Source organism: Microchirus variegatus, assembly GCF_963457635.1.
Source record: "Microchirus variegatus genome assembly, chromosome: 5".
Taxonomy (NCBI): domain Eukaryota; kingdom Metazoa; phylum Chordata; class Actinopteri; order Pleuronectiformes; family Soleidae; genus Microchirus; species Microchirus variegatus.
The window spans coordinates 25,564,005-25,589,082 of NC_139806.1; the positions used below are offsets into that span (position 1 = coordinate 25,564,005).

Consider the following 25,078-nt stretch of genomic DNA (forward strand, 5'->3'; position numbering starts at 1 on the left):
ATAATTCAGCCAATAAAAGAGGACACTGTCAATCTCTGTATTTCTTTGGTTAAAAATAAACAATTCAAGCTAAAGAAATGTCCTTTTACTATGAATAATGTCGTTTTATATCCAAATAATGGATGAATAATGAATACACACGCCAGATAAAAACATGTATAAACAGGTTCTTTTTTTTAATAATTAAAACAAGCTCTCTTGATTTTTCGACTTGTTAAATGTGAATATTTAAAGGTGCCATATTATGTAAGAATGTGGCCAAAAAACTGTATTTTTGGTTTCGTTTTCTGACGTAACTGGCAACCCGTGGTTGCGCGGCAGCTGAGACTCTACTGACTGCAATGATCGGTAGACGGTGGTAGGTGGCGCCACATGCCAAAAAACATGATTTCAAAACATAAACATGATTTGCAGTCTGCAAAATATTTATTTTTATGCAAATATTTTGTCTGTACTGTTGTTGTTGGTGAGTTCAGTTTGTTATATGAACATTATTCCTGAGTCTCTGTGACATATTAGGAGGATTTTATGGCCAGTTGATTAAGATTTATTACATAATGCACCTTTAAAGGACATCATTAAATGTGAATAATTAAGGACATTTGAGAATATAATTTCATTTTTCTGGACTAAAATAGTTGAGAAAATAAACAGATTCATCGATTACTTCCATAATCGTTCCCTCTGAAATAAAGCATCTTGAATCTTGATGAAAACCTTACATAAACTGTAAGAATGCTTTCCCCTCGCTGAATCTCTAACCGTGTCAACACTGCTGTACTATGACATAATCACTGATCTGCAACACACACACACTCACATAAACACACACACACACACGCACACACATCAGAAACTGCATGGCTCACCAGCTGAAACACATCATAGATGGATTCGGTTGAGCGCTTGGAGTTCCTGCTCCTGCGTACGGCCGACATTGTCGGAGGTCAAACGGAGTTCAACAAGAGGTCATGCATCCGATTTTCGCAGTCCAGGTCGCTTCCGTGTCTCAAACTCGTGCACAGAAACTGATCAAAAGTATAAAAGTCTGCTTGTGCCATAAAGAGTGCAATAAACAGCAGTGGTCTGATGTCATCTTATCCTGCTGCCTCTATCTAATCAGTCTCTCTGTCTCAATCCTTCTGACTGTCTTTGCCTTCGTCCACTCCTTGTTTACACACTCTCTGCGTCTCTTTCCTTGTGTCTCTCACTCATGTCCAGGTGTTTCAGCACCAGCAGCAGTGTAGAGTATAACATTAAAAAAAACAAGATCAAACATCACATCACATGGAAGAGAGGGGAGGAGGGAGGAGAGGGAGCAGTCAAACACTGCCAATGGGAAAAGACAATGGACATCTGGTGACTGTCTCTTTCAATGCAGGTAGGAAAGAAATGAAAATCAGGGCATAAATGAGTCTGAAATATGAAGTTTGAACATCAAAAACTGAAGATTTCAGCTTTAAGCTGACGCTCTGAAAATCTACTAATGCAAATTCTACAAATGCTATTCACCTTCAGGTCTAACAGGAGAGTCAAGTTCTCGTTCCAAAATTGCTTCACCCTAAAGTTCTAATCACTTTTTTAAGCGACACCCTCATCACCTCCAGAAATGACTTTCAACGCCACACCTGCTGCACGACTCGTAAATCGGAATAAACATCTTTAAAACAGTTTTCGTAGAAGAACTCTGAAGGATGAAGGTGCAACATCCACTGACTTACTGTAAACAAATGCAGCACATGACACTTTGACCTCAGACGCGTGGAAAAAAAAAACGGTTGAGAGAAGGATAAAGAAACTTCTTTCTCGTGAGTCCAAAACATGCGATCACTAACCCCGGCAACAAATACTCACCATTTTATCAAATGTACAACACCACTGACCCGCCCTTCAGAACAGAAAGAGCGAGAGAGAGAGAGAAGTGCAGCATGAGGGAGGAGCGTGGAGGCGAGCTCCAACCTGCTCACAGACACACACACACACACACACACACACACACACACACACACACACACACACACACACACACACACACACACACACACACACGCACACACACACACACACACGCCCGCCAGCTCAAACCATGTGAGCCAAGACACACAGAGATTACGCATATCCACGTATTTGGCTCTCTCAAAAAAACGCACCGCACTGTTTCTGCACACGCTGCATGAGACGTCTATGAAGGGTGCACGGGTAAAAAAATTGAAGCAGCGACACAGGAAGAACAGGTATGAACTTGTCCAACACAGAGGGGGGAGAAGGCGAGGAGAGAAGACAGGGGGGGAAGAAAAAGGTCTTAAGGTTCATTTTTATCTGAAGTCAGAGAAACATGGAAATCCATAAATCCCTGACGGGATATGCATCTTGACAGGGAGTCGGCGAGGGGAGGCTTTAATCATTTAATCTCAAGTGGAGGGATGATTACGTTGTGACAGGAGACCTGAACAATCTATATATGGACATTTAGAGGCTGTAGGAAGAAGCTTATGAGGATAAAGTAAAATGTGAGGCATTACTTTATTTCTTACATTAATACATATTTGGAATTCCTATATTTTAACCCAGAAAAAAAATAAAAAAATAATATATATATATACATATAAACATACATATACATACACAAATATACATAATATATTTATATACACATATATACACATATATATTATATATTTATATATATGTACATATATACATACGTACATATATATATATACTTACATATATATGTATATATGTACTATTTATAAATATGTATATATACATACATACATATATATGTGTATATTTCTTATATACACATACAAAAGGATAAAGTCAGTGTCAAATGTGAGGCATTACTTTATTTCTTACATTAATACATATTTGGAATTCCTTTTTTTTACAAAAAATATATAAACATATACATATATATATACACAAATACATATTATATATGTACATATATACATATATGTATATATATATATATATATATATATATACAGTACATACACATATTTATATGTATATTTCAAGAAATCCAATCTATAAATAAATACAAAACAATATTAAACCCACATATTTACTAATTTTCATTTTAATTAAATATAATAAATAATAATAACAACAAATGAAATATTTTAGTTTAATTCGATGCACATCTTGTTTGCATTTTTGTGCATTTGTGTCATTGTGTGAGGCTCCATAAATCAGCACAGTTCTCCCTCCAGTGGACGGCCTTGGAATTACACCAGCAGCTGAAACAAAAGCTACTTCGAGCTCAGTGAAGAGTATTTAAAGATTATTATTTTTGAAGACTAAAGACAGGACGAATCTATGTTTATGAATTCTTAGCGAGCAGTAACTACGTCGAACGAAACAGTGCGTTTAAAGTGCCGTTTGTCCAAAATGACACCATCGGGAGTCAATCAGACTCCAAACCATGATGAAAACCGTCCCATAAAAACACCGTCTACATACTAAATTATGCATTTTCCATTTAAATTGGCCTTAAGCAAACTGATGAAAGGTTTCTAAATTAGAAGCAGCCCTTGTGAGTGAGGCTGACTACACCTCAGAGGACACTGGCAATCTCCATTATCTCCATTATCACTGTTATCCCGGGCAATTTTATTCTCTGATTGGTTTATCACATTGAGGAGGTGGCTCTGTGCTTTGTCTCAAATAATGAACCACCCCGCGTTTCCTCCGGCGAGCCAGACACCCATTTATCTCCACTAAATGATGTGAAACACTGGCGAATGTAGTAATTAGAAAGTGGGGATAATTAAAATTGGCCCACTTTGCCAATTTTTTTCTCTCTCCTCAGTCTCATCGCCGCCGTGTAACTGCAGGCAACGTGGGTGAGATGAGGTAAGACATGATCTTCAGCACATGAGGCAAAAGACGTGATGGAAAGAAAAGGACAGACGTGGTGGAAAAGTTTCAGAGGTCAGAGGTCACAGCTGACTGGGCTGTGAGCTGTAGGGGGTCAGTGTGAAGAAACCAACCAACAAGAACCAGGTGGAAACAGGAAGGAAGGAAGGAGCAGTCAAAACAAAGGACGACAGATAAGGAGACAACACAATCAGAGAGAACAAAGAGGAGAAAAAAAACACTGAGCTGTCATTTCTGACGACATCATGACACTTTGGAGACAAACTCTATGACGAGAACAGCCAGTAACTGAAGGGTTAACATGGAGGATGAATAAAGGAAGATGAGGAAACTTAGAGGAGAGGAAAACCGATCACTACACACTGTTTTTGCCAATATATTTATGAGAATATTTCTGATAATAAATAAGCTTACAACAGAAGAACTGGGAATGACGCTGATCATGTTCCAACTGAGAAAAAAATGGACGCTTGCAGAAAAGCCTTTGTTGTTCTTGCTCTTTTGGAGGATAAACAACAAAAGAACACAGCGAAGCAACATGTCCAGGGATAAAAAGTGAACACTACCATGTGCTCGACTGTTTGTTGTGGTTTTCTCGGTCGCGTTTTGTGAGGTTCCGCCGACTTTCTAAGTTGGAAATATGGATGGATTTTTGTCTTTTAAAGGTCCCATATTATATAAAATCACCTGTTTAATCATTTAAATCCTTATATTTGGGAGTCTACAGGCCCTACCAGTCTCCAAAGTGTGAAAAAAGATGACTCACTCATGTTTTTGTGGTCCTCCTCAGTCTAAGTACACAAGATAAAACACGCGATGTTGACTTGCGTCACAATGCGTAAAATTCCTGGAATTGTCTCGCAGAGCTCCGTAAAAAAAAACACGCGAGAGTGCTGGCGAGGGAAGCGGCATCCGAAAACCGGAAGTCCGCAAAACGTTCTATTCTTGGCTCCACAGTGCAGCACAGAGTTCTACACAAACTTCCAGCCTCAGAGGATTATTCTGTCCAGTGGATACATGTTATATATGACGGCAATGTGCCTGCTAGAGCCTGCAAATGATCACTTTTCCAAATGCTAACTGCTGTTAGCTCCCAGTAGCCTCTGTGGCTGATGTCATTTCCTGTCCCTTAAGTTTCGTTTTACTTTTTTTTTTTTTTTTTTTTTTCCTTAAAGAGATACTACTAAACCAAGTGTTCTGAACATGGCTGTTTTGGCAGGGTGATTGAACTGCTGTGGTGCTTCATCCTTATGGTATTTTGACCAAAGCATGTCACAGACATGTTCATGAGAGAAATAGGGTATAATATGGGATCTTTAAATGTTACTTGACGATGTTGGTGAACAGAAAGAGTCATTTGGTCCAGCCATCACAGCAGCCCTATCTGTCAGTATTTCTCTCGTCGTCCTACTGATAACGGAGTCACAGAACCACCAGCACTGTCCCACAGGAAGGATTCTAGACTAGAGTCGACTCTGACCTAATCCTTTAGTTCTCCCACTCTTAAATGAAGCTCACTGACACACATCCAAGAGAAAAAAACACAGCCTCTTTCCTCATCTTTGTGTCCATGTTATCGACAGAGAAGCACAAAGAAAAAAAGAAAAAAAACCGTGCCTGCTGGTTTCTGGTTATCAGGCTCAGGCCGTGGTAATGGAAGTGACAACCGTAACCGAAAGAGACCGGGCTGGCACACGCCGCGTCCCGGCGATCACAGCGCCGGCCCTGATCGGACCAGACATGATCCTAATTACAAAAATGACGCTGCTCAGTCACTCTGTCACATATCTGTCATCAGTGCTCTGCAGAGCAGTCACACATCACACACATCTGTTTTGATACGTCTGCTCTTGAACGCACCTTAAAACGTCAGTTTTGTGAATTTAAGATCTGTTTAAGACTCATAATTTTTTCTGCTTGTGTCCATGTCCTACCTTCTGTCCTGGCCCCGTGAGGGTTTTCTCTTCCTGATCGTCGGGGCTCTGCAGCGTCAGCGCGGCTCGGTCGTCCATGCTTTCATCGAGACTCTCCACCGTCAACCCCGATACTTCGTCCAGGATGTCCTCTGCAGATAAAGGCAAAAGAAAAATACGCTTACAAGGGAGAAAAATGTACACAGAGGTATATCACAATACTTGAGAGCCTTTAAAGTGCGGTATCAATATGGAAATATTCTTGACAGGGGATTTTCTGAGTGATTTTGTGTTGTATTCAAGCCTCCGACCACTAGTTGGCAGCAGAATTTGAGCCGTTTGGTATTTATTTTACTTTGGGGAAAATTATTATTGTATTGCCCCTGCTTACTGTAATTTGGTGATATATCATATATACAGCAATATCTGTGTATGAATGTCTCCCTTATGGAAATAAGCTTCCCTTCCATATCACACATTACACGTCATAAAATAATAAAATATGTGACTGCATCATCAAAATGGTTATTTTGCCATCCATATGTATGAGAAATTGACAGTCGTTCTCCCATGGGTTAAGGGCATTTTTTCTTCTTACGAATGATACCATCGCTAACCTCCATCTGTCTCGCTCTAGTGTCTTTACTCCAGTCCGACCCCCCCTTTTGCACGTGGCGTATCCCGCACTATGACGGCCCCCACGCTGCTGAAACGATCCCTATTAATATTCATAGTCCTCGTGCAAACAACGCCAGCTTGTCAGCCCTGTGCACTGTAAGCCCCCCAATTTATAAAGGAATACAAATGGTGCCCTTGCTCAGATAAAAAAGAGCAGGTCAGAGGAAAAGCTGGCAGCCGCCTGCAGGTTCGGCAGAAGACATGGGCATTCATGCATAATTAGCAGATTGTCCTATTCACCCTCTGCTTGGAAGGAAACAAAAAAGGCATCATAAACTATATTCTCCCCCCTTTTCACCACTAGTGCATGGGAGAGGGACACATGGAAACATGTGCACAGTGTAAATTCAGACTCATCAGGGTGATGGATAACGCTCATTTGCTTTTAAATCACCTTGAGAGTGTGACTGTACACAAATCAATCCTACATTTAACCTGTGAAGGGAGACAGTGAGGGTGATTTTTAGCTTTTAGCACAAGCTGAGGCAAAGACACGGCATGTGGACGAAAACGTGTGAAGAGATCATCAACTATTTTGATCATCGATGAATCGGTTTGAAGATTTCTGATTGTTTTAGCGTCTTAAATGTGAATATTTTGCTCCACATAACAAAGAAATCATTAAAACTGAATCATGTTGGTTTGCAGCTCTAAAAAGTGCATTACAGTTTTCCCTAGAAAATCAGAAAATGCATCAAAAGTGATTTTACTCTCAACAGCTCACTCCATGTGTCACTAGAGGACACTGTTTGTTTGCATCATCCATCAGTGACACTTTTAGAGACACTTTAACCAAACGAAGTCGGCCTCACCTTGGCTCTGGGAGTAGATGTCCGTGGTGCGGTCCTGCTCGCCGTCCGAGCGTCGAGGCGGCAGCGAGCACAGCGCCCGAGGGTCGAGCCGGGGCAGGGCGCTGACACACAGGGTCAACGCTTGGCTCGCGAACGCAGCCCTCATGTCGTCCATCTGCAGCGTCGACGCGGCTTTGCCGTTGAGCAACAGGATCTCGTCTCCCGCTTTCAGACCTGGCGGATAATGACAGGACAAAACCCGAGTGAGGAATGTTGCTCCTGCAGGTGGGGCTGACGCATGATAAGTGACAGATTACCATCAAACTGAGCAGATTTACTGCACAAACACAACTTCAGTGTCATAATCTCCAACATCTAATTATGTTGATACTCTAATGTGTTCTAATACATTAAAAATGCATCCTCCCATGCTTTGTGTTGCTCGAGGCTACAGTTGATGTAACACGACTGGATGAGTTTGAGACAAGAGGGTGAAATGCATGTCTATTCCTGTCCTGTCATCATGCACGTATATACTCTATAGGGTGCAGAAACCATGATTTTCCCTCATTCCAGTGTGAGGCTTCTCCCCTGCACCACCTGTGCCTGGCTCTGCTAATTGAGAATTAGCACTCAATCGGCTGACCAATTAGCAGCCAGCCTCGCCCTCACACTCACTCAACCTGATTGGCTGTGACAGCTGTTTTTGTGGCTTCCTGGCAGCGGTCTCACGTGTCATCGCTGTGGTGTCTTGTTTACGCCATCAATCACGGAGCTCCGCATTTGTTATTCTTCCCTCTGATTTCAGTCCGCAGTGATAGGAATAACAGACACTGTGCGATATGACGGCACAGGCACACATTTAGCCCTAAGTAATGACCTAGTTGTCCAGGATGTGAAATGTCAGCTGTAGAAGAGGCTTTATCGGAGAGAGAGAAATAACCCCTCTGAACATATATGACTGTGTGTGTGTGTGTGTGTGTGTGTATAAGTGTGTTTGTATTAGGGGGAGGGGGGAAAAAGAAGAGATTGAGAAAAGAGCCTTCAGGCCTCCTCGTCCAGTTCTGACCTGTTTTTTTTTTTTTTTGCACACGCCCTGCAGAAAATCCTCTCATATTCACACATTCATTTTCTCTTTGTGAAACACAGGCGCAGACATTCAGGGCTCATCCCAAGCGTAAATGTGGACCTACTTGTGTCAACAATGGCAAATGTAACTCAGTGATTCAGCAAAATACAGTATAGTATTTCCAAAAATGTTGCCTGTAGAGACAGTAAGTACAGTCGCATCCTCCAGCCTGCTAACCTGGCAGCTTTTAGGATTGCTATTACACTAGAGGACACAATCTCACACTTGAGTAACCTTGGTCTGACCCTGGGGCACAGTAATAGAGGTTGGGGGGTGTTATTTTCTATATATTAATGCTGTATCTACAGAGCTGCTGTGTGTTTCTCAACTCCATTAGGTCGCTCAGGCTCTGTTAAAAAGATATGAGCGAGTGAATGGGGGTTGACCCGGTTGTTCAGAGGTTAGTGTGATGCAGACATCGCAGTTTTCTTCTTTGCTCTCATGAGGGACTAAAGAGGAACCATAATTCACAACTCCTTAATCCTGATCTCGCAAAATCCACAGCACGACGATTTCAGTGGTGTGTCGAATTGAAAGTGTATCATTCGTTCATTCAAAATAAAACCAGAAATAAAAAAACAAAAAACAACTTGTTTTCTCAATATTCGTTTACAAAATCAAAAGAAAAAAACGGATAACAAGCGTTTCCTGTTTAATCCAATTTTGATAAATGCAAGTTACGTGACCCGGAAGTGACCTTTGCTAGAACGCCATCACTGGTAAATGCTGCCTGGAGAAAATTGTTGCAGAATTTTGAGATTAAAAGTACAATTCCATTTTATTAAATATATGGACTCACACTCGTAATTTTCTCCTGCTGTTTATGCGTTTTAAACATATCTATATTGACTGATCAGTTCCTAGATTTGACACTTTTAATCTCGTTAATCTGCGACTTTATTTTCTCGTATTCATGCCAGAATAATCCTCAAGTACTTCTTCTTCTTTGTTTTGTTTTGCAGGCCTTCTGATAACGTTCCGCTTTTTCATTTTGATTTTGTAAACGAATGAACAAATGATACACAGATTTATGTAGTTATGATAGTTCTTTTTTCCCCCTTTAATTTTAAATGTTGTTGTTGTTGGTGATTTATATCACATTTGACTTTCGGAGCTTATACTGACTGTGAGTGTTTTTCCCTGTGGACCACATTTCTCAGCACCAAGGTTTGGGTTTTTCTTTCTTTCATAATCTCTTTTCAACTGAGTGCCTCTCTCTCTCTCTCTCTCTCAAATATGAGGAATTGTGCTGCGTCAGCTCAGCAGCTGATGCGATGCAGTCACACAGCACTGCACTGATAAGACGTCATGTGGGACCAGGTGTTTCCCAGGTCAGGTGTTTCGAGGATTTTTTATCAACTCCAAGAAATACCGTTGCTATTCGCACGTGTTTTGTCTTCTGTGTCAAAACTAGAATGAATACATGAATAAACAAAAAAAAAAAGGCTTCATGTTGTCAGTTAGTATTAAAGAAGGAATAGAAACCTTTGGCTGCGGCCAGTCCGCCTGCTTTCACTTCTGTAATGTGAAGCTGTTGCGTCCCGTCTTCGTCTATGACAGCCACGGAAAAACCTGCAGATAATCAGATGCAAAGAGAGATTGTGTCGTTAATTTTTTTCTTTCTTTGAAATATTGCGGTTTGACAGTGTGCACGGCTGAGCAATCAGATCCACTTAAGGAACTCACCCCCCACTCATTACCAAAGCATGACCCAGGGAAGTCCATTACAAAATGAATTGGATACAAGATTTAATAATGTGACAAAAACCTGTTTATTTTTTTTCAACATACCGTATCCGATGGTGGAGGACTCTGCGTTGTCAAACCGTATCATCTGGGTCGTTTTGGGGCAAATCTCGATTTCTTTATAGACCTGCAAACACAGGAGAATTATGAGGAGAGTAAGTGTTGTTGGATGAAAACAGCCAAGGTCATGTTTTCGCTCTTAATAAAGAATGGATAGATTCATGTATTATTCAGGCTCCTTAAAGGAGCAATCGCATTTGAAGGTTGCGGGGGTCAAAATCCAGGTCACGTCTGTAAAGTGAGTGGGTGATCACACGAGGGGGTTTAGACCCCACAGTGGGGCAAGAGCATAGACACAGCTGTGTGGACCAAGCAACAGACGGGAACAGGAGTGCGCAGTGTGCAGCGAGTGTGCTCCGCTGCCGAGAAATAATAATGTAATACCGTAGACGCGGGATGAAAGGGGGTGAAATGAGTCGCTGATCAAAGCGGCGAGATAAAAGAGCTGTGGAGGAAAAATACAATGATTGTGCTCGGAGAGAAAGAGTTCAGTGTATCACCTACAAAGCACCGTCACACAGCTTTACAGTGGGCTCATGAATGTGGAGGTGAGGTCGATCATTTGCATGAATCATAAGAACAAATTACAAACAGAAATGTGCAAACAGATCGCAATCCGCACAATAGAGTCCAAATGCTCTTGTGCATAATTTATATCATATATGCCGCGGTGCCTTTGTTGCATCGTGGGAATTTTATATGCATTTCATAAATCAAGGCCGCAGCCAAATCATTAAACTTGCACAAGCTTGCATCCATATCCAGCCAGAAATGAAGTAAAAATTAATTAATAATAATAATGTACAGGCCATGCAATCCACATAAAAACAAGTGCCACAAATACAGGTTATTATCACCGTGTGTGTGTGTTTCCTTACCACATCAGAGATGTCGTCTTCAAGTTGGGGAACAAAGTAAAGCATCTGGTTGTCGACCCACACTTTCAAACGCAGGTAGTGGCCGGATCGGTCTATTTTATGGGTCTAAAAGGTAACAAGAAAATAAGAGGGAATGAGGAGAAATACAAATGAAAATGCTGCTTACATAGACAGCAAACTTTTAATCACATAAATATGCAACTTTATTTTCTCGTAGATTTGCCACCTTTAATCACGTAAATCTGCGACTTTATTTTCTCATATACATACATGTGTAAATGCTGCTTACGTAGACAGCAAACTTTTAATCTTGTAAATTTGCAACTTTATTTTCTCGTATATTTCCCACATAACAGCTCATGGCGCCCCCTAACAAAAAAAGAAAGACTTGAAAGCTCACGTGTTAAATCATGTATATAATCCACATGTATGTGCAAACATGTCCCACACATGGAGCCATGAATTAGACGCTCCAGTTCCTCCTGACATGTTTACAGCCATGCATGCACACGCACACACACGCGTCGCTCAGCTTGTTTCTCAACAAAGACTTCAACTGGAACGCATCCGTGTTATTATGAGGCATCATTATTCTGCAGCTCTGCCTGAGATCAATTAGGGAAAAAGAGGGAGATGAAGTGGAACGAAAGTTGACAAGACCGCATGAGACTTGAGTCTTACACGGCGGTAAATATTGTAGGGTAAGAGAATTACTGAGAAAAGATCAGGTGACGTGTACATGTTCATTCCTGGAAGAAACCCTGTCAGGGTCTTAGATCTCTCTGATTCATGTTCAGATCGGCATCCAATTATCCACATTGTTACCCCCGAAACTGAATTTTAAAAAGTTGACTTTTACATACAGTATCTGCTTATCTCCAGCCATTAAAGCTGTAAATGGTGGTCCTTAAGAGTCCTTATATAATCGCTTATAGGACTCTCAACAGAACTGTGTGCAGAAAGACTTGTTCTCCAAGGTTGCACGAGTTTTCAAACCTGTCAAAGTGAATTATTTGTACGTTTAACAGCTCAGCTCACACCGGTTTTATTTGTTGCCTTAATGCATGCGTTTGTGTGTATACTTTTATGTCTTTGTGAGGACCAAATAAACAGGAAATGAAAGTGAGGTTATTTTGGCTGGTCTTCACATTTTGTCACACTTTATGGGTTAAGACTTGGTTTCAGGGTAAGGGTTAGAATAAGGTTTAGGTTAGGATTAGATTAAGGCATTTAGTTGTGATGGATAACTTTCGGAGAGAATGCATTATGTCTATGTATGTCCTCACTGTGACTGCTGGTGTGAAACATCTGCTCTACAGTCATTAATCAAACATGCAATTTGCATGTACAGTGACTTGTGTTTCAAGTCGTCGATCAATGCACTGACACAATATTCAGTCTGATACTGGTCGAAATCAATGGATCAGATTTAGGATGACAAAAAAACACATAGATGCTTCACTCAGCACAGATTATAAAGAGAGACACACCATCACTTTAAAAAACCTACAATAGAATTATACTTTAAACTCAAAATTCTGACTTTATTCTCAGAATTCTGACTTTAAACTCAAAATTCTGACTTTAAACTTAGAATTCCAACTTTCTTCTCAGAATTCTGAGTTTAAACTCAAAATGCTGACTTTAAACTCAGAATTCCGACTTTATTCTCGTAATTCTGAATTTATTCTCAGAATTCTGACTTTATTTTCAGAATTCTCACTTTGAACTCAGAATTCTAGCTTTAAAATCAGAATTCTCACTTTAAACCCAGAATTCTGACTTTAAACTCAGATTGGCACCTGTAGTTCTGAGTTTAAAGTCAGAACTCAAATGGCCCTAATCGTCTTCCGTACCTGACAGACTCGTCTCTGCTAATACAACATTTGTATTCCTCTCAACAACTGCCCACCTTGCAGATGGAGCTGAGGACTTCCAGCGCCGTGTCCCCAGGCTGTATGACGGCCAGGACGGGCTGATTGTTTGGCAAACACACCCAGGAGGGAGTCAGGTAATCGGGAACCCAAACAAAGCTGTCCACGTTCTGCTGGGGCGGACTTTTCACAGAACCCGCTCTCTCCTTCTGCAAAGACAACAAACAAAGTGATTACGTTATACACAGTTGCTCTAATCATAATGTTGTCCATCAGCTCACAAAAGAAAACAGATTTGCTTGGGATGATGAGACTAATGTGATAGAGAGCGGTGGTGGCCTGAAAGCGGCAGGGTGTCTGATTACAAAATCTAATTCATCTGTGTTGATGAGAGCCTCTTGAAACACTTGTCCCTGTGTGGGTATGTGTTACACTCACGTGTGTGTGTGTGTGTGTGTGTGTGTGTGTGTGTGTGTGCATTCCTCGCAACCTCTAAGCCCATCAGAGTGACCTCCGACAATCTGGCAGCCATGTCGGCCTCTTCCCTCTTCTGTTCGACCTCACACTGTCTGTCACTGATACCTTATCAAGCGCTATCAAGTAACAGCATCCGCATTTATTCTTTCGTTCCTCTGTCGTGGCTCCCCGCCCGCACTCCCTCGTCCCCCACTAATCACTGTCTCTCCTTCTGGTGCCCTCTTCCCCTCTATCTCTGCATCACTCCATCATCTCCCTCCTCCCAATCTTTCATTCACGCCACACAATCTGCTGACAGTGGTGGTCCAGAGTGTTTCTACGGATTCAGCCTGTGTAGGCAGAGAAGGGAAAAATATGGGAGCAAATTAAATGCTTCTTTTTTTTTTCTGCATGTATGCACAAACAAACATGTTCACAGACAAAACAAAACACAGACACATGGATCAGGCAGGCCCAGAGGAAGAACCTCCCCCCAACTCCCTCAACTCCACAGCTCTTCTCAGCACCATCTGGCTCCCCTCCTGGCCCATCTAGATGCCTCTGCTCGGTGGGTGGTTCACTATTATCTCCCACTTTCCCTTTTAATGACTGTTTTCAGTGGGATTCCCGCAAAATACAATAGCAAAATCAACTTTTTAATCATTTTAATAATTATATTTGGGACTCTGGCGGCCTTATGACTCACTCACTACGTCACAATAAGACATTGTTGGAATTGTTGTCTCGTGGAGCTCCGCTTTGTCCCAAAAAACGCAGGTGAGTGCAGCACAGAGTTCTACACAAACGTCCAGCCTCAGAGGATTTTACCCATCCACTGGATGCATTTTATATACTGTATATATATATATATATATATATATATATATATATATATATATATACGTAGTTTCTTGTGTCTCATTTGCATTTAAAGAGACAGGCACTCAAAACCGAGCGTTCTGGACAGGTCTGTTTTTAGCAGGATGATTAAACTGCTATGGTGCTTCATCCTTAAAGTATTTTGACCAATATGTCTACTTTAATTCAATCATAATCATAACGATGCAGCTTTTTGCAGCCATATCTTACAAACTAGGTTGTTTCACTTCCAGAAATAAAAAAAGAAAAGAAACGTCTTTAATGTAACCCCCACACACTCTGCCAGCTTAAGTTGGGCGTGGGTGGAAGGAAATCAATCTCCCATGGTGCCACTGGGGTCTTCCACAGCCAGAGAGGGTTAGTGTTAGTTATATTTGCTTCTATCTGCTGAGCTTAGACCCAGGCCCATATTCCCTCCCCCACATATCTCCACTTCCTTTCTCTCGTTCTCATAAAATATAGAGCTGCCATTCTAACTCACAGGTAATGGGACATTTTTCCCCCCCGTATATTCATCATTTACCAGGCTGTGTTGGCTCACATATGGTCGTTTTAGATAATCCAGTTGCCAACTAAAGGTATTTTTATGACCGAAAGACTCGCCGGAGCACAGATGGTGTGAAAGTGGCCTGTCCCTTTGGTAACAAATGTCTGCATAATTTGTTGAAACATCAGAGAGCTAATGATCCGAACATATCAGATCTTTTTTTTTTTTTTTTTTTCACAGTAGGATTAGGAGACAGAAATAACCCCTGCGGTCGATAACCTGTGATGCTGATGGAGTTGGAATTGCCTGGAGCAAATGAAAAAAGACGAAATGGAAATCTGTCAACTCTGGTCTGGAAATGGCGTTTGATGCTTGAAAAGGAGGAGGAGGAGGAGAGTACAGTAAAGGGGGGGGGGGAAGACATTATTTCTGTCACAGAGACAGGCCGGTCAATATCGAGACAAACAACAACACAGAAGCAAGTTAGTCCTGGGAAGATTTGTGAGGCAAATAATGTGACAACTGATGCAGGAGGAGACACAGCTGTGGAAAATAAGATCGGTTATTATCTCACTCACTGTTGAGGAGACAAGTGGAGGTCTGAAGACATTAAAACTTGATAATGACCTGAAAGAAATATTCGCTGATGTGGAAGGCCTGCGCGGATTTTGTGCTTCTCCCAGATAGAGGAGCGCAGAACACCACAAGGATGTCAGTTAAGTCAAAAGAAGTGGAAAATCCAGAGATGTCTGATGGCCTGAGGGGGCTTCAGAAGCCCACAACCCATTACACGAGCACAAAGGTTCATCAGATGCCCCAGTAATTTTAATGTCGGCTTGTGAGGAAGGCAAACAATGACGAGGAATTAGCCTACAGCGACGAGAGCTCCGGTTTCTCAGAAGTTAATGCCAAACTAAAGAAAAGGAAGGAGGAACTTTGTACTGTGACCCGGGAGCTTTATTACAGTAGAGGCTTACAGTAAACAACCATCATATCTGTTGTGGTCTCTGTCATCTTGGTTTGGCAACAGGACAGATAACAACCACAGAGTAAATGGAGAGGATTTTGTGTCGTCTTTAAAGACGTTCACATGAGCCAGATTTAATGAAGTTTACAGCCTGAAACAGTACTTTCCCGATATGATCCTTTTCTTTTCTGCTCTAGAATGTCCTCATACACTCGAAACTCCCTTAAACAACTCCAAACACTGTACTATATATGCCAGACCTCTATGTGGCGCTGTAACTCAGCTACACAAATACACCAACAACACATATAATGTAGTTTATATCAACTCAAAACACAAGAGCAAGAAAGAGGAGGCTATCACATCACAGTTTTTTGAGATATTAAGATATTTTTCACTCTGGGACTTCCAGAAATAGCATTTTATGGCTCCCAAAGGACAAGTTCTGTGTGAATAGAAAGCCAAAAAATGTGGATAAAAAACGTTTGCAGACTCTTAACCGGGCCTTACTATCACCAACAAACTGAGATTTGTGAATTTGGTCGATATAAATCAACTGATTTCATGTCAAAATAAAGTAAAGATGGACGGGTTCTTACCGATTTCTCACTGGTGGCGTCTTCAAACATGCGCTCCAGGGGCTTCTTCGTGGACTCTGTCCCATCGACAAACACCTGGAACCACACAAAGTGACTCAAACCAGTGAGACAATGTTATGGCACCTATTCTCCACTTTAAATACCAAAGGTTGTTTGGTAAAGCAAACTCCTGTAGTGTGGATGTGTCACTGTGGAGAGACCTGGTTAATGGAGGGATGTCCCTTGCTCTTCCTCTTGGACGCGGTGTCCAGACCCCAGAGGGAAGAGAAGCGGCTTCGGCGTTTGCTGAAGGTCCGAGGCGCCGCCTGATTTCTCCTCCTGATGTTGTTCTCTGTGCGGGCCGAAACCTGGCGACAGTGAGAAATACAGGAAATACAAATTTGGTTTGACGTTTTGGACAATTCTGCAAAGTACACGCCTTTCATCCCATTTAGACATGTAGATATATTGATTAGCAGGATAATGTGTACAGTAATTCACACAGAATTCTTTCTAAAAGCGATATATTGCCTTTATTGGGGTCACATTAGATTCAACACTCATGTAGTGTTCAAATGAATGAGCTAAAAAGGGCTACATTCAGCGGTGGCTGTCACTCGGGGGCATGTAAACACTCCAACACTCAAAATCACACACTGTCAGCATCTCGTTATAAGCTAATGGCACACGCTGAACCCTTTGAACCTCTCACTGACCTACTACTGCACACACACAAAGAGAGAGAGAGAGAGAGAGCAACCACTCGTGGCATTTCTGGGTTAATTCACTGCTCGGACTCCCTATACGGTGCATGAATACATCATTTGATGCACATGTTGGTTTAAAAGCGATCACACACACATACTCTAGTTATGCGAGTGTGCGCTTGTTATCCGCCCTCGACGGTCTAATGAGAGACGCACACTTCAAAACTAATAGGACGAACCGTCTTCAAGACACGTCTTATGTAAGCTGCATGCAAGAGCTGCTGTTTTTACACAAATATCTCTAATGAACACACAGTTACTGCAGTAACTAAAGGAAGAAAAACAAACTATAGCGACTGAGACTTATATTACTTTTTCTTGTGTGTGTTTTTTTATATATATATAAATAAAGTTAGTATTTCACTGTCTTTTCCTTTTATTTAAAGGTGCATTATGTATAAATCTAAATCAACTGGCCATAAAATCCTCCTAATATGTCACAGAGACTCAGGAATAATGTTCATATAACAAACTGAACTCACCAACAACAACAGTACAGACAAAATATTTGCATTAAAAAACATATTTTGCAGACTGCAAATCATGTTTATGTTTTGACATCATGATTTAGCATGTGGTGCCACCTACAGCCGTCTACCAATCATTGCAGTCAGTAGAGTCTCAGCTGCCGAGCAACCACGGGTTGCCAGTTACGTCAGAAAATGAAAGCTAAAAGACCTCGGTATTTTGAATTTGAATGTAGTAACTGTTTTTGGCCACATTCTTACATATGGCACCTTCAACCAGGATATTCCATTGAGGTAATGGGCCAATTCCAATTCCTATCTTAACCCTCAATCTTAACCCTCAAGCTCAACCCTTAATCTTAACTGGCCCTCAAAACCAAGTGTCGAGGGTTATTTTGTCACTTAGAAATGGGACACCCCTTAAATGCAGATACATCTTCCGACTGCGGGGGGCAGAATAACGCTGCGTCCAGTCTGTCAACTCCAAAAAAGAAGAAGAAGAACACATTTATGTCAGGATTATTTATTACGATCTGTTTGTCAGTCAAGTTATTAGGTTGTCAGTTAGTTATAAGATGATACTCATACAAATACCACAACCACGGACATATTCAGCTGACAGTTACCACACACCACGGCTTATTGAAAAGTAAAACCATAGCAAACGATCGCTTGTCCGCACCGGCCGGCTATTGACAAAAGATCGTAAAATAAAAATAAATGTTACGCAACAATGACGTTAGTAATCCATAATATGGGCCTAAACTAAGTTAATACAATGGTTTTCAACATTTTTATATATCTATTAACAAAGAAAATACTTAATTTGTATCGCACTCGCTTCGCTGCTTTCGACGCCATCTTTCTTATGTGAAAACACGCAATGCATTCTGGGTAGCCCTTGCTCCCAAGGGTGGTCTCGGAAAAAAATCTCTATATTGAGGGCGATACAGCCCTTAAACTTGCCCCTCAACTTAATTTTTCTGAGAATCGGGACAGCACTTGCAATAGAGGGAGCGCACATTTTTGAGATTGAGGGTTAAGATTGAGGGTTAAGCAAGGAATTGGAATTCACCCTTAAGAACCTCTTTTTCAAAGGCCAAGATATAGGCAAAGTTACACATTTACACTGTTAAAACACGAGAAGACAGATGAACAGATTATGAAAAAAACATGTGCATGTTTTGGTGTCGGGGCCTCAAGACCTCTCAGTAATGTATGTAGTGTATATATCAGTTTATATGTATGAACAAGTGGTATGAAGCATCCCTCATATTTAACTCACAGGGAAAAAACACTGTTAGGAAGAAAATAATGTGAGATAGGAAGAAGCAGAGACTCAGTGAGACAGACAAAGACAAAGGCAGTGGAGATATGGCCAGTGAAGGAAGGGACGGGGGGTCGCGGGGGCCAACAGAGCAGAGGATGTTAAGCCTGTTTGTGGGAAAGTGCCTCAGGGATGCTGCAGCTTACTTACAGAGTTTGTATTGATCCACCAATCAAAAAAACCAAAAAGCCTCTGCTGTTGTGATGTGTGAATGCGCGTTTATCCATCTGCCGCTCGTACACAGATACTGTTTCCACCTCTTTTGTCTCTTTTGCTTTTCGGTTCCAGCTGCTTACTCTCTGCGAGCAGCTGCGTGATACACAGATACACGCATAGATCATTCGATTAAAGGTCGGGGATTTCATTCTTTACATTTTTTCCAGGTAACAGCGAGAGCCTGATACAGACAGCACGAAGACTGTGAGCCCGCGGGGCGAAAAACAGGCAGAGAACAAATGGTCAGAATGTCTCGTTTTTTTTCATTTCTGTGATGGGAAACTTTGAGAGGGGGGAATGTTCTGAATGTGGTGAGGTGACATCGAGTGTGCACATCTCAGCGTGTACCCGTCTTCTCAATTGTGGTATGTGAGAATATGAACGATGAAGACTGGGTTTTGTTTTATCTCAGTGCCGGAGTTAAATTACCCTATTCAACTCCATTTTTGTCTTTTGGGAGTCGGTCGAAATTGCTTTTGAAAAAGGTAAAGGATATAAATCAAGAGGCAAACATGTGTTACTGTTGCAGTTATTCAGATGCAGCTGGACCGATTTCCATTTTTTCAACTGGGGGAAAAAAAAATCTGTTTCTAGTTATAATCCCAAAGATACATCCAGTTTATGCCCATAATCCCATAGATCAGTCATTCCCAGAGACCTGGTTTGCATCCACAGATGGGGGATATTTTTGGATGATCAGCCGTTTACATAACACTCATTTGTATATATTTTGAATTACACGCACAAAATGAAGCTGACTAATTTGTCCAACACTTATCTCAAACTTTTAAGTGTCACAAACTTTAAATTATGCTCAAATTGGCTGTTTTCATGATTTATATTGGGAACCGGGTCAACATTTTGTCAAATGTATCTGTACGGACTAAAAATGAGTCAGCGCTGGCCTTTATTTGTGCTGAGTCATCCAACACGCGACAGATCCTCATCGAGGATATGTATCTGCTCATAATTTAGCATTCACTTTCTTTTCTTTGTACTTGTTCGCATGGTTTTGATGTGTTTTAACCTAAGGTAACATACGGCGTCTATTATTTTGCACATTTCTCAGGCCTTCAGTGGGCGTAAGTGACAAGAACAGCCTGATAAACACACCCACTCTCCAGGCTGAGCTGAAATTGACAGTGGGCACTTGGGAACCTCTCATTAAATGCATGAAGGCAGGGTTTGAGTTTGGGATTAAGGAGCTTTGATTCGGTTAAATTGCAAAATGTGTGCACGAGGAAATCGCTGTCATACCAGTGCGTGGAAGGAAGAAACGGAGAAGATGCCCAGTCGTCCCATGGCCAGCTTCGTGGGACGCGACGCGAAGCCCAGCAGGCGTTTGGGGTTGGGCGGCTCGCTGCCCTGCAGGCTGGCCAGGTAGCAGCGGCAGCGGAACAGGTCCATGTGAAACTGCTCCAAGTTCTGCTCCCACAAGAAGATCTAAAAGAGGGAGACGTGCGAGAACAGTGATGCATTAGCGGTTATGTAACTGCAAAAAAAAGCTAGATTAGATCCAGATTTATCCACTGGGACGGCACAGTGTTGAAAACCCACAAGAGAGATAAAATGTGCGTAGAAGATGCATAAATGATCAGTTTTGTCATTTGGGCATTTTGGGAAGAGCGAGATGTGGGAGTGATGAAGAAGTATTACTCATGAACACAACCCCCACCTTTCACCGACCTGCTGTGTTATGTATCAGAGCGTGGGCTGTGGGAGGTGGAACACAGAAACACTGCTTTCTTCACGTGCGTCAGGACTAACATTTATACATCATCTCCCAGGCCTGTCGTCTTATGTAAACTCATTTTACAGATCATTTTTGGCACAATTTGTACATGTACAGAGTTAAAAAACCAACAGCTTCCAACGGTCCTTCCAAATGAGGGAGGGGGAAACATAGTACAAGGGGAATCTCATTGTTCCCGAGAAGCCACAAGTGACAACAACTGCCAAATTTAATTTCATTGCAACAAAAGAGTTAATCAACTGCACCGAAGAAAAGAAAACAAGAACATTAAATAAGTTTAAACAGACAGCAATTTACTCTGAAGCTTTGATTTGTCTGTTAAGAGTTAAATTTAAAAAAAGAAAGAGAAAAAGGTTTGTAGGACGAGAAAACACCCTGAAACATTGAACGGTTGTTGATGGGGCGATAGTGGATCAGTGGTAGAGTGAGATGTCTTTTAAATGGATAGTTTTAAGTGGACATCAAGCCTTAAAAGCGCTGTATAAATACAACCCAAATGTGTTTTTTTGAAATAAATTGTTATATACTTTATTTTCTGATTTTATCACATTTTCTAAATTAATAAAACTAAAGGGTCCCTCTATTTTTGATTGACTTGAAACAAATGCCACGTATATATATATATATATAAACAGGGTTTGACACACGTACAGAGCCGGCCAAAGCCTTTATGGGGCCCTAAGATGAATTTGATTTGGGGGGCCCCCCCTCCCACCAGCTATAAATTGCATTCAATATAGTTTATAATAGTTTGGGCACTTTAACATGTTAACGGCGGTTAATGGGAGGCACCGTTTACAAGTTAGCTCCGTTAGCTCCGTAAGCTGCGTTAGTGCCGTTTGCGTGCCGACAGTCAAACTGGAGCGGTGTGTTTATTCAACGAAAAGAGCAGCGCTACAAATAACCAGCATACATGTGTACTGCGTATACGTTTAGCGTTACTTTAGAGACTCATTTTAACATTCTGGAGTCACGTAAACATGACGACACGCGCGTCTTTTCCCGGTCAGTCGTCATGGAAACGCGTCATTCGTTAATGTGCGTTAACGTTGAAGCCGTTACGTGCCCAGAGCACTAGTTTATAATTATAGTTGATATATATTTACACCAAACTAGTGTCACTCTTCTTTTAGAGAGCAGTAAAATCGCAACAGTTAGCATTAATGTGAACTTTTATATTCAGAGTGAAGCACTGAATGTGGTAATACTGAACATGAATTTAAAAAAGTAAACTAGTGAAATGACTTGATGTGCAAATGTGCACTAAATGAACAATCTGTAACTCCAAAATAAAACCAAATAACTCCATATCTAAACATATCTGAATTTCATTAATATGTTTTTAAAATGTATCCACACACTATTAAGCAGCCACTAAGTTCGCTTATGCCTTGGTATGGAAAAAGAGTAAAACTGCATGCTTTATTTCACTGACAGTGAGCAAACCTGAGAGTGGAGAAAGCTTTGAACCTGCAGCTGTGACTTGTTTCCATAAACAGCAATTACACGTGAAAAAAAAACCGACTGAGAGACATTTCAGCTTTCACCTGCCTGCTCATGTATGCATCATGTGCATGTGTTCTGACATGTGTTACGAGTATGCAGAAATGAGCGCCAGTCAGAATGTGTTTGGAAACATCTGTCAGTGCGAGGTTCTCCCTAAGAACATTTTCTTTCGCCTGGATGACGCCACAGCAGTAAAGATGATTTATCGCCGATATTTTCAGCGTGTGAGAGCATCAGCGCACTTCAAAGATAGCGGGGAAGGTGTTTTCTTTCAACTCAAACGCTGCTCAGTACGTGAGATCACAAACCTGCTTCATATCAGCATCAAAAATCACTCAGTAGATACTTCTTTCATCTTGACGATGATTACTGTATGTATTACCTGCTCCAGTATGGTCTTCCTCTTCTTGCCGTCAGTGACGGTGGACAGCTGCATGTCTCCCATCTTCTTCATCTTCTCGTCCATGTCGATCTTCTGCTCCAGCTTGCGGATCTCGGTCCGCAGCAGGCGAACCGTGTCCTCGCGGTGGTGCTGTCGCGCGAGAGCGGCGGCGCACGCTGAGTGGATGGCCGTGATCCAATTCTCCAATTCCGTCTGGCCCGACGTCTGACAAGGTAAGAAGTACACATCGATCAAAGGCCTTGGTTACAGTGAGAGAGGGTAATTAAGAGGGCTAAAAGAATTGAAATATCACTTTAATAACCTCTGAGAGACAACAGTCGCGGTAATCTGATCACTGTTTTATCACTTATGGTGATTGAATGTCACTGTGGACAGATGCCATGAATATAATTAGAAACATTTGAATATTACACAATGGTGACTGTGGCGGATCGGCGTCAGTTTGACAGTGTGGCCTTTAAACGTGTCACACGTGAAACAAACACATGGACACAGGACTGGCTTATCTGCCGCGTGGCTAAATGTCACGTCCATGTTCATGACACATGCAGATGTGTGCAGCTATTCAGCTCAGGACACTGCATTGACTTCCATTTATTTGGACAGCCTAAACAAAGTGTTATACCCAACCATAATCATCAAAACATGATGCCTAACCCTAACCAGTTCCTCAGAAATGAGGTTCTGCCTCATTAGGACTAAGGTCAGTGTTTATGCCAGAAAATGTCCTAATCTGCTGATTTATGTACACTCTTAGAAGTTCTTCGGCTTGTCCTCATAGGAGAACCCTTTCTGGCACCAGGTAAAACCTTTTTATAAAGGTTCCACCTGGAACCCTTTTGGAGTGTTCCACCACGAACCCTTTTAAAACCCTTTATTCATGAAAGGGGTTTTAAATGGTTCTTACTGGAACCATTAGTGTTACCAAAAACTGGTAATGGTTCCAGGTAGAACCTCAGCCCTTGTAGAAGAACCCTTTTAGAACCCTTATTTCTAAGACTGTAATACCAGGGAATAATGATATCATTTGTGGACCCAATTTATATGAAATACGCAGTTTTGAAAGGACATCAACTCATATATCACATGCATGTTTTGAATACCAAAAGGGGTGTTTTAAATCCCAGTAGTGCTGCAACAACGAATCGATAAAATTCGATTACGAAAAGGGTTGCCGACGAATTTGGTCATCGATTCGTTGAGTCGCGCGATTCATACGTCACTCATAGGCGCGGAACTGTTTAACAGACGACATCCATGGATGTTCATGCCGGTTCACGCGCGCCCACTGCGATTCATCGAAAAAATAATCCACCGATTAATGGATTATGAAAAGTTACAGCCCTAAATACCAGTGTCTCTCTCTCTCTCACCTGGAAGAGGAAAGCGTCCCCGACCGAGTTGCTGAGGCAGAAGACGAAATCCTTCTTGGGATGTTCAGGGACGGCCTGCACGATGCTGTTCTCAACCCACAGCGCGTGTTTCGGAACGCTGTTGTGGTCGATACCCGAACGACTATCTGAGTCATACAGGAAAAGGGTGCAGCCTTGAGGGAAAACAGAAAACAGAAAAGAGAGTTGTTTCTACTTTTTTCACTTTTTCATTTAATTCAATATGTTTGGAAATTGGAACATCTTCAAATAAAACACCAAATGTGCTGCATTTTATCCCTCAGTGGAAACAATGATGCCCTACGTTGTTAACATGCAACATGACATGGAGGAGGGAACACTGGGAGACTAAGATTATTTATTTTCATGGGGGGATGGAATGCAGCTGTAGATGCCGCATCTGCATTTTTTTGCGAATATGAGATTGGATTAGACACGGACGGCGGCGTAAAATTAGATTGAGACGAGGCCCGAGACGAGGCAACGTAAGGCCACTCACTCGAGGGCGAGAGAGGACAGCAGAGGTGACGAGCAAGGGCAGGCGCCGCGTTAGGATGTGATGTGATTACAGTCGCAGTACGCGGCGGAGAGAGAGATAAAGTAGGTTAGGTCCAGGTTAAGATGTTATCTGAATGCAACGGCACGGCTGAGCAATTCAGACTAAAATCAATTGGGTTTTTTTCTCCCCACAAATATATGTTCGCTGTTAATAAATATCAGCGGTAACAAAATCTTGGATTGATTTGATTTTAGATGCAGCAGCTTTTAAAGGGACAGTACAGGTTTATATATTATTATTATTATTATTCATTACATTTACATTTTAAAAGGCAGTGTGGATGGTATTTAAAATATACAAAAAAATCTGAATTATTGTACATAAATAAAACAATCAAAGAAAAACATTTTGAATTTACCTTTACATAA

General features: G+C 41.5%; 1 protein-coding gene across 1 annotated transcript in view; it reads right to left on the reverse strand.

Moving 5' to 3' along the window:
* The window catches only part of tiam1a (TIAM Rac1 associated GEF 1a), a gene marked incomplete at its 3' end in the record, with an annotated part of 42,110 nt that overhangs the window by 10,596 nt on the left and 6,436 nt on the right, over positions 1–25,078 (reverse strand). The window contains exons 6-16 of the mRNA XM_083889829.1: positions 24,134–24,306; positions 22,740–22,964; positions 20,356–20,541; positions 16,543–16,689; positions 16,343–16,417; positions 12,993–13,163; positions 11,081–11,185; positions 10,188–10,269; positions 9,882–9,968; positions 7,289–7,501; positions 5,820–5,950 (exon numbers count right to left, since the gene is read on the reverse strand). Of these exons, the coding sequence (XP_083745955.1) occupies positions 5,820–5,950; positions 7,289–7,501; positions 9,882–9,968; positions 10,188–10,269; positions 11,081–11,185; positions 12,993–13,163; positions 16,343–16,417; positions 16,543–16,689; positions 20,356–20,541; positions 22,740–22,964; positions 24,134–24,306 (1,595 nt within the window). The remainder of the gene's footprint in view (positions 1–5,819; positions 5,951–7,288; positions 7,502–9,881; positions 9,969–10,187; positions 10,270–11,080; positions 11,186–12,992; positions 13,164–16,342; positions 16,418–16,542; positions 16,690–20,355; positions 20,542–22,739; positions 22,965–24,133; positions 24,307–25,078) is intronic.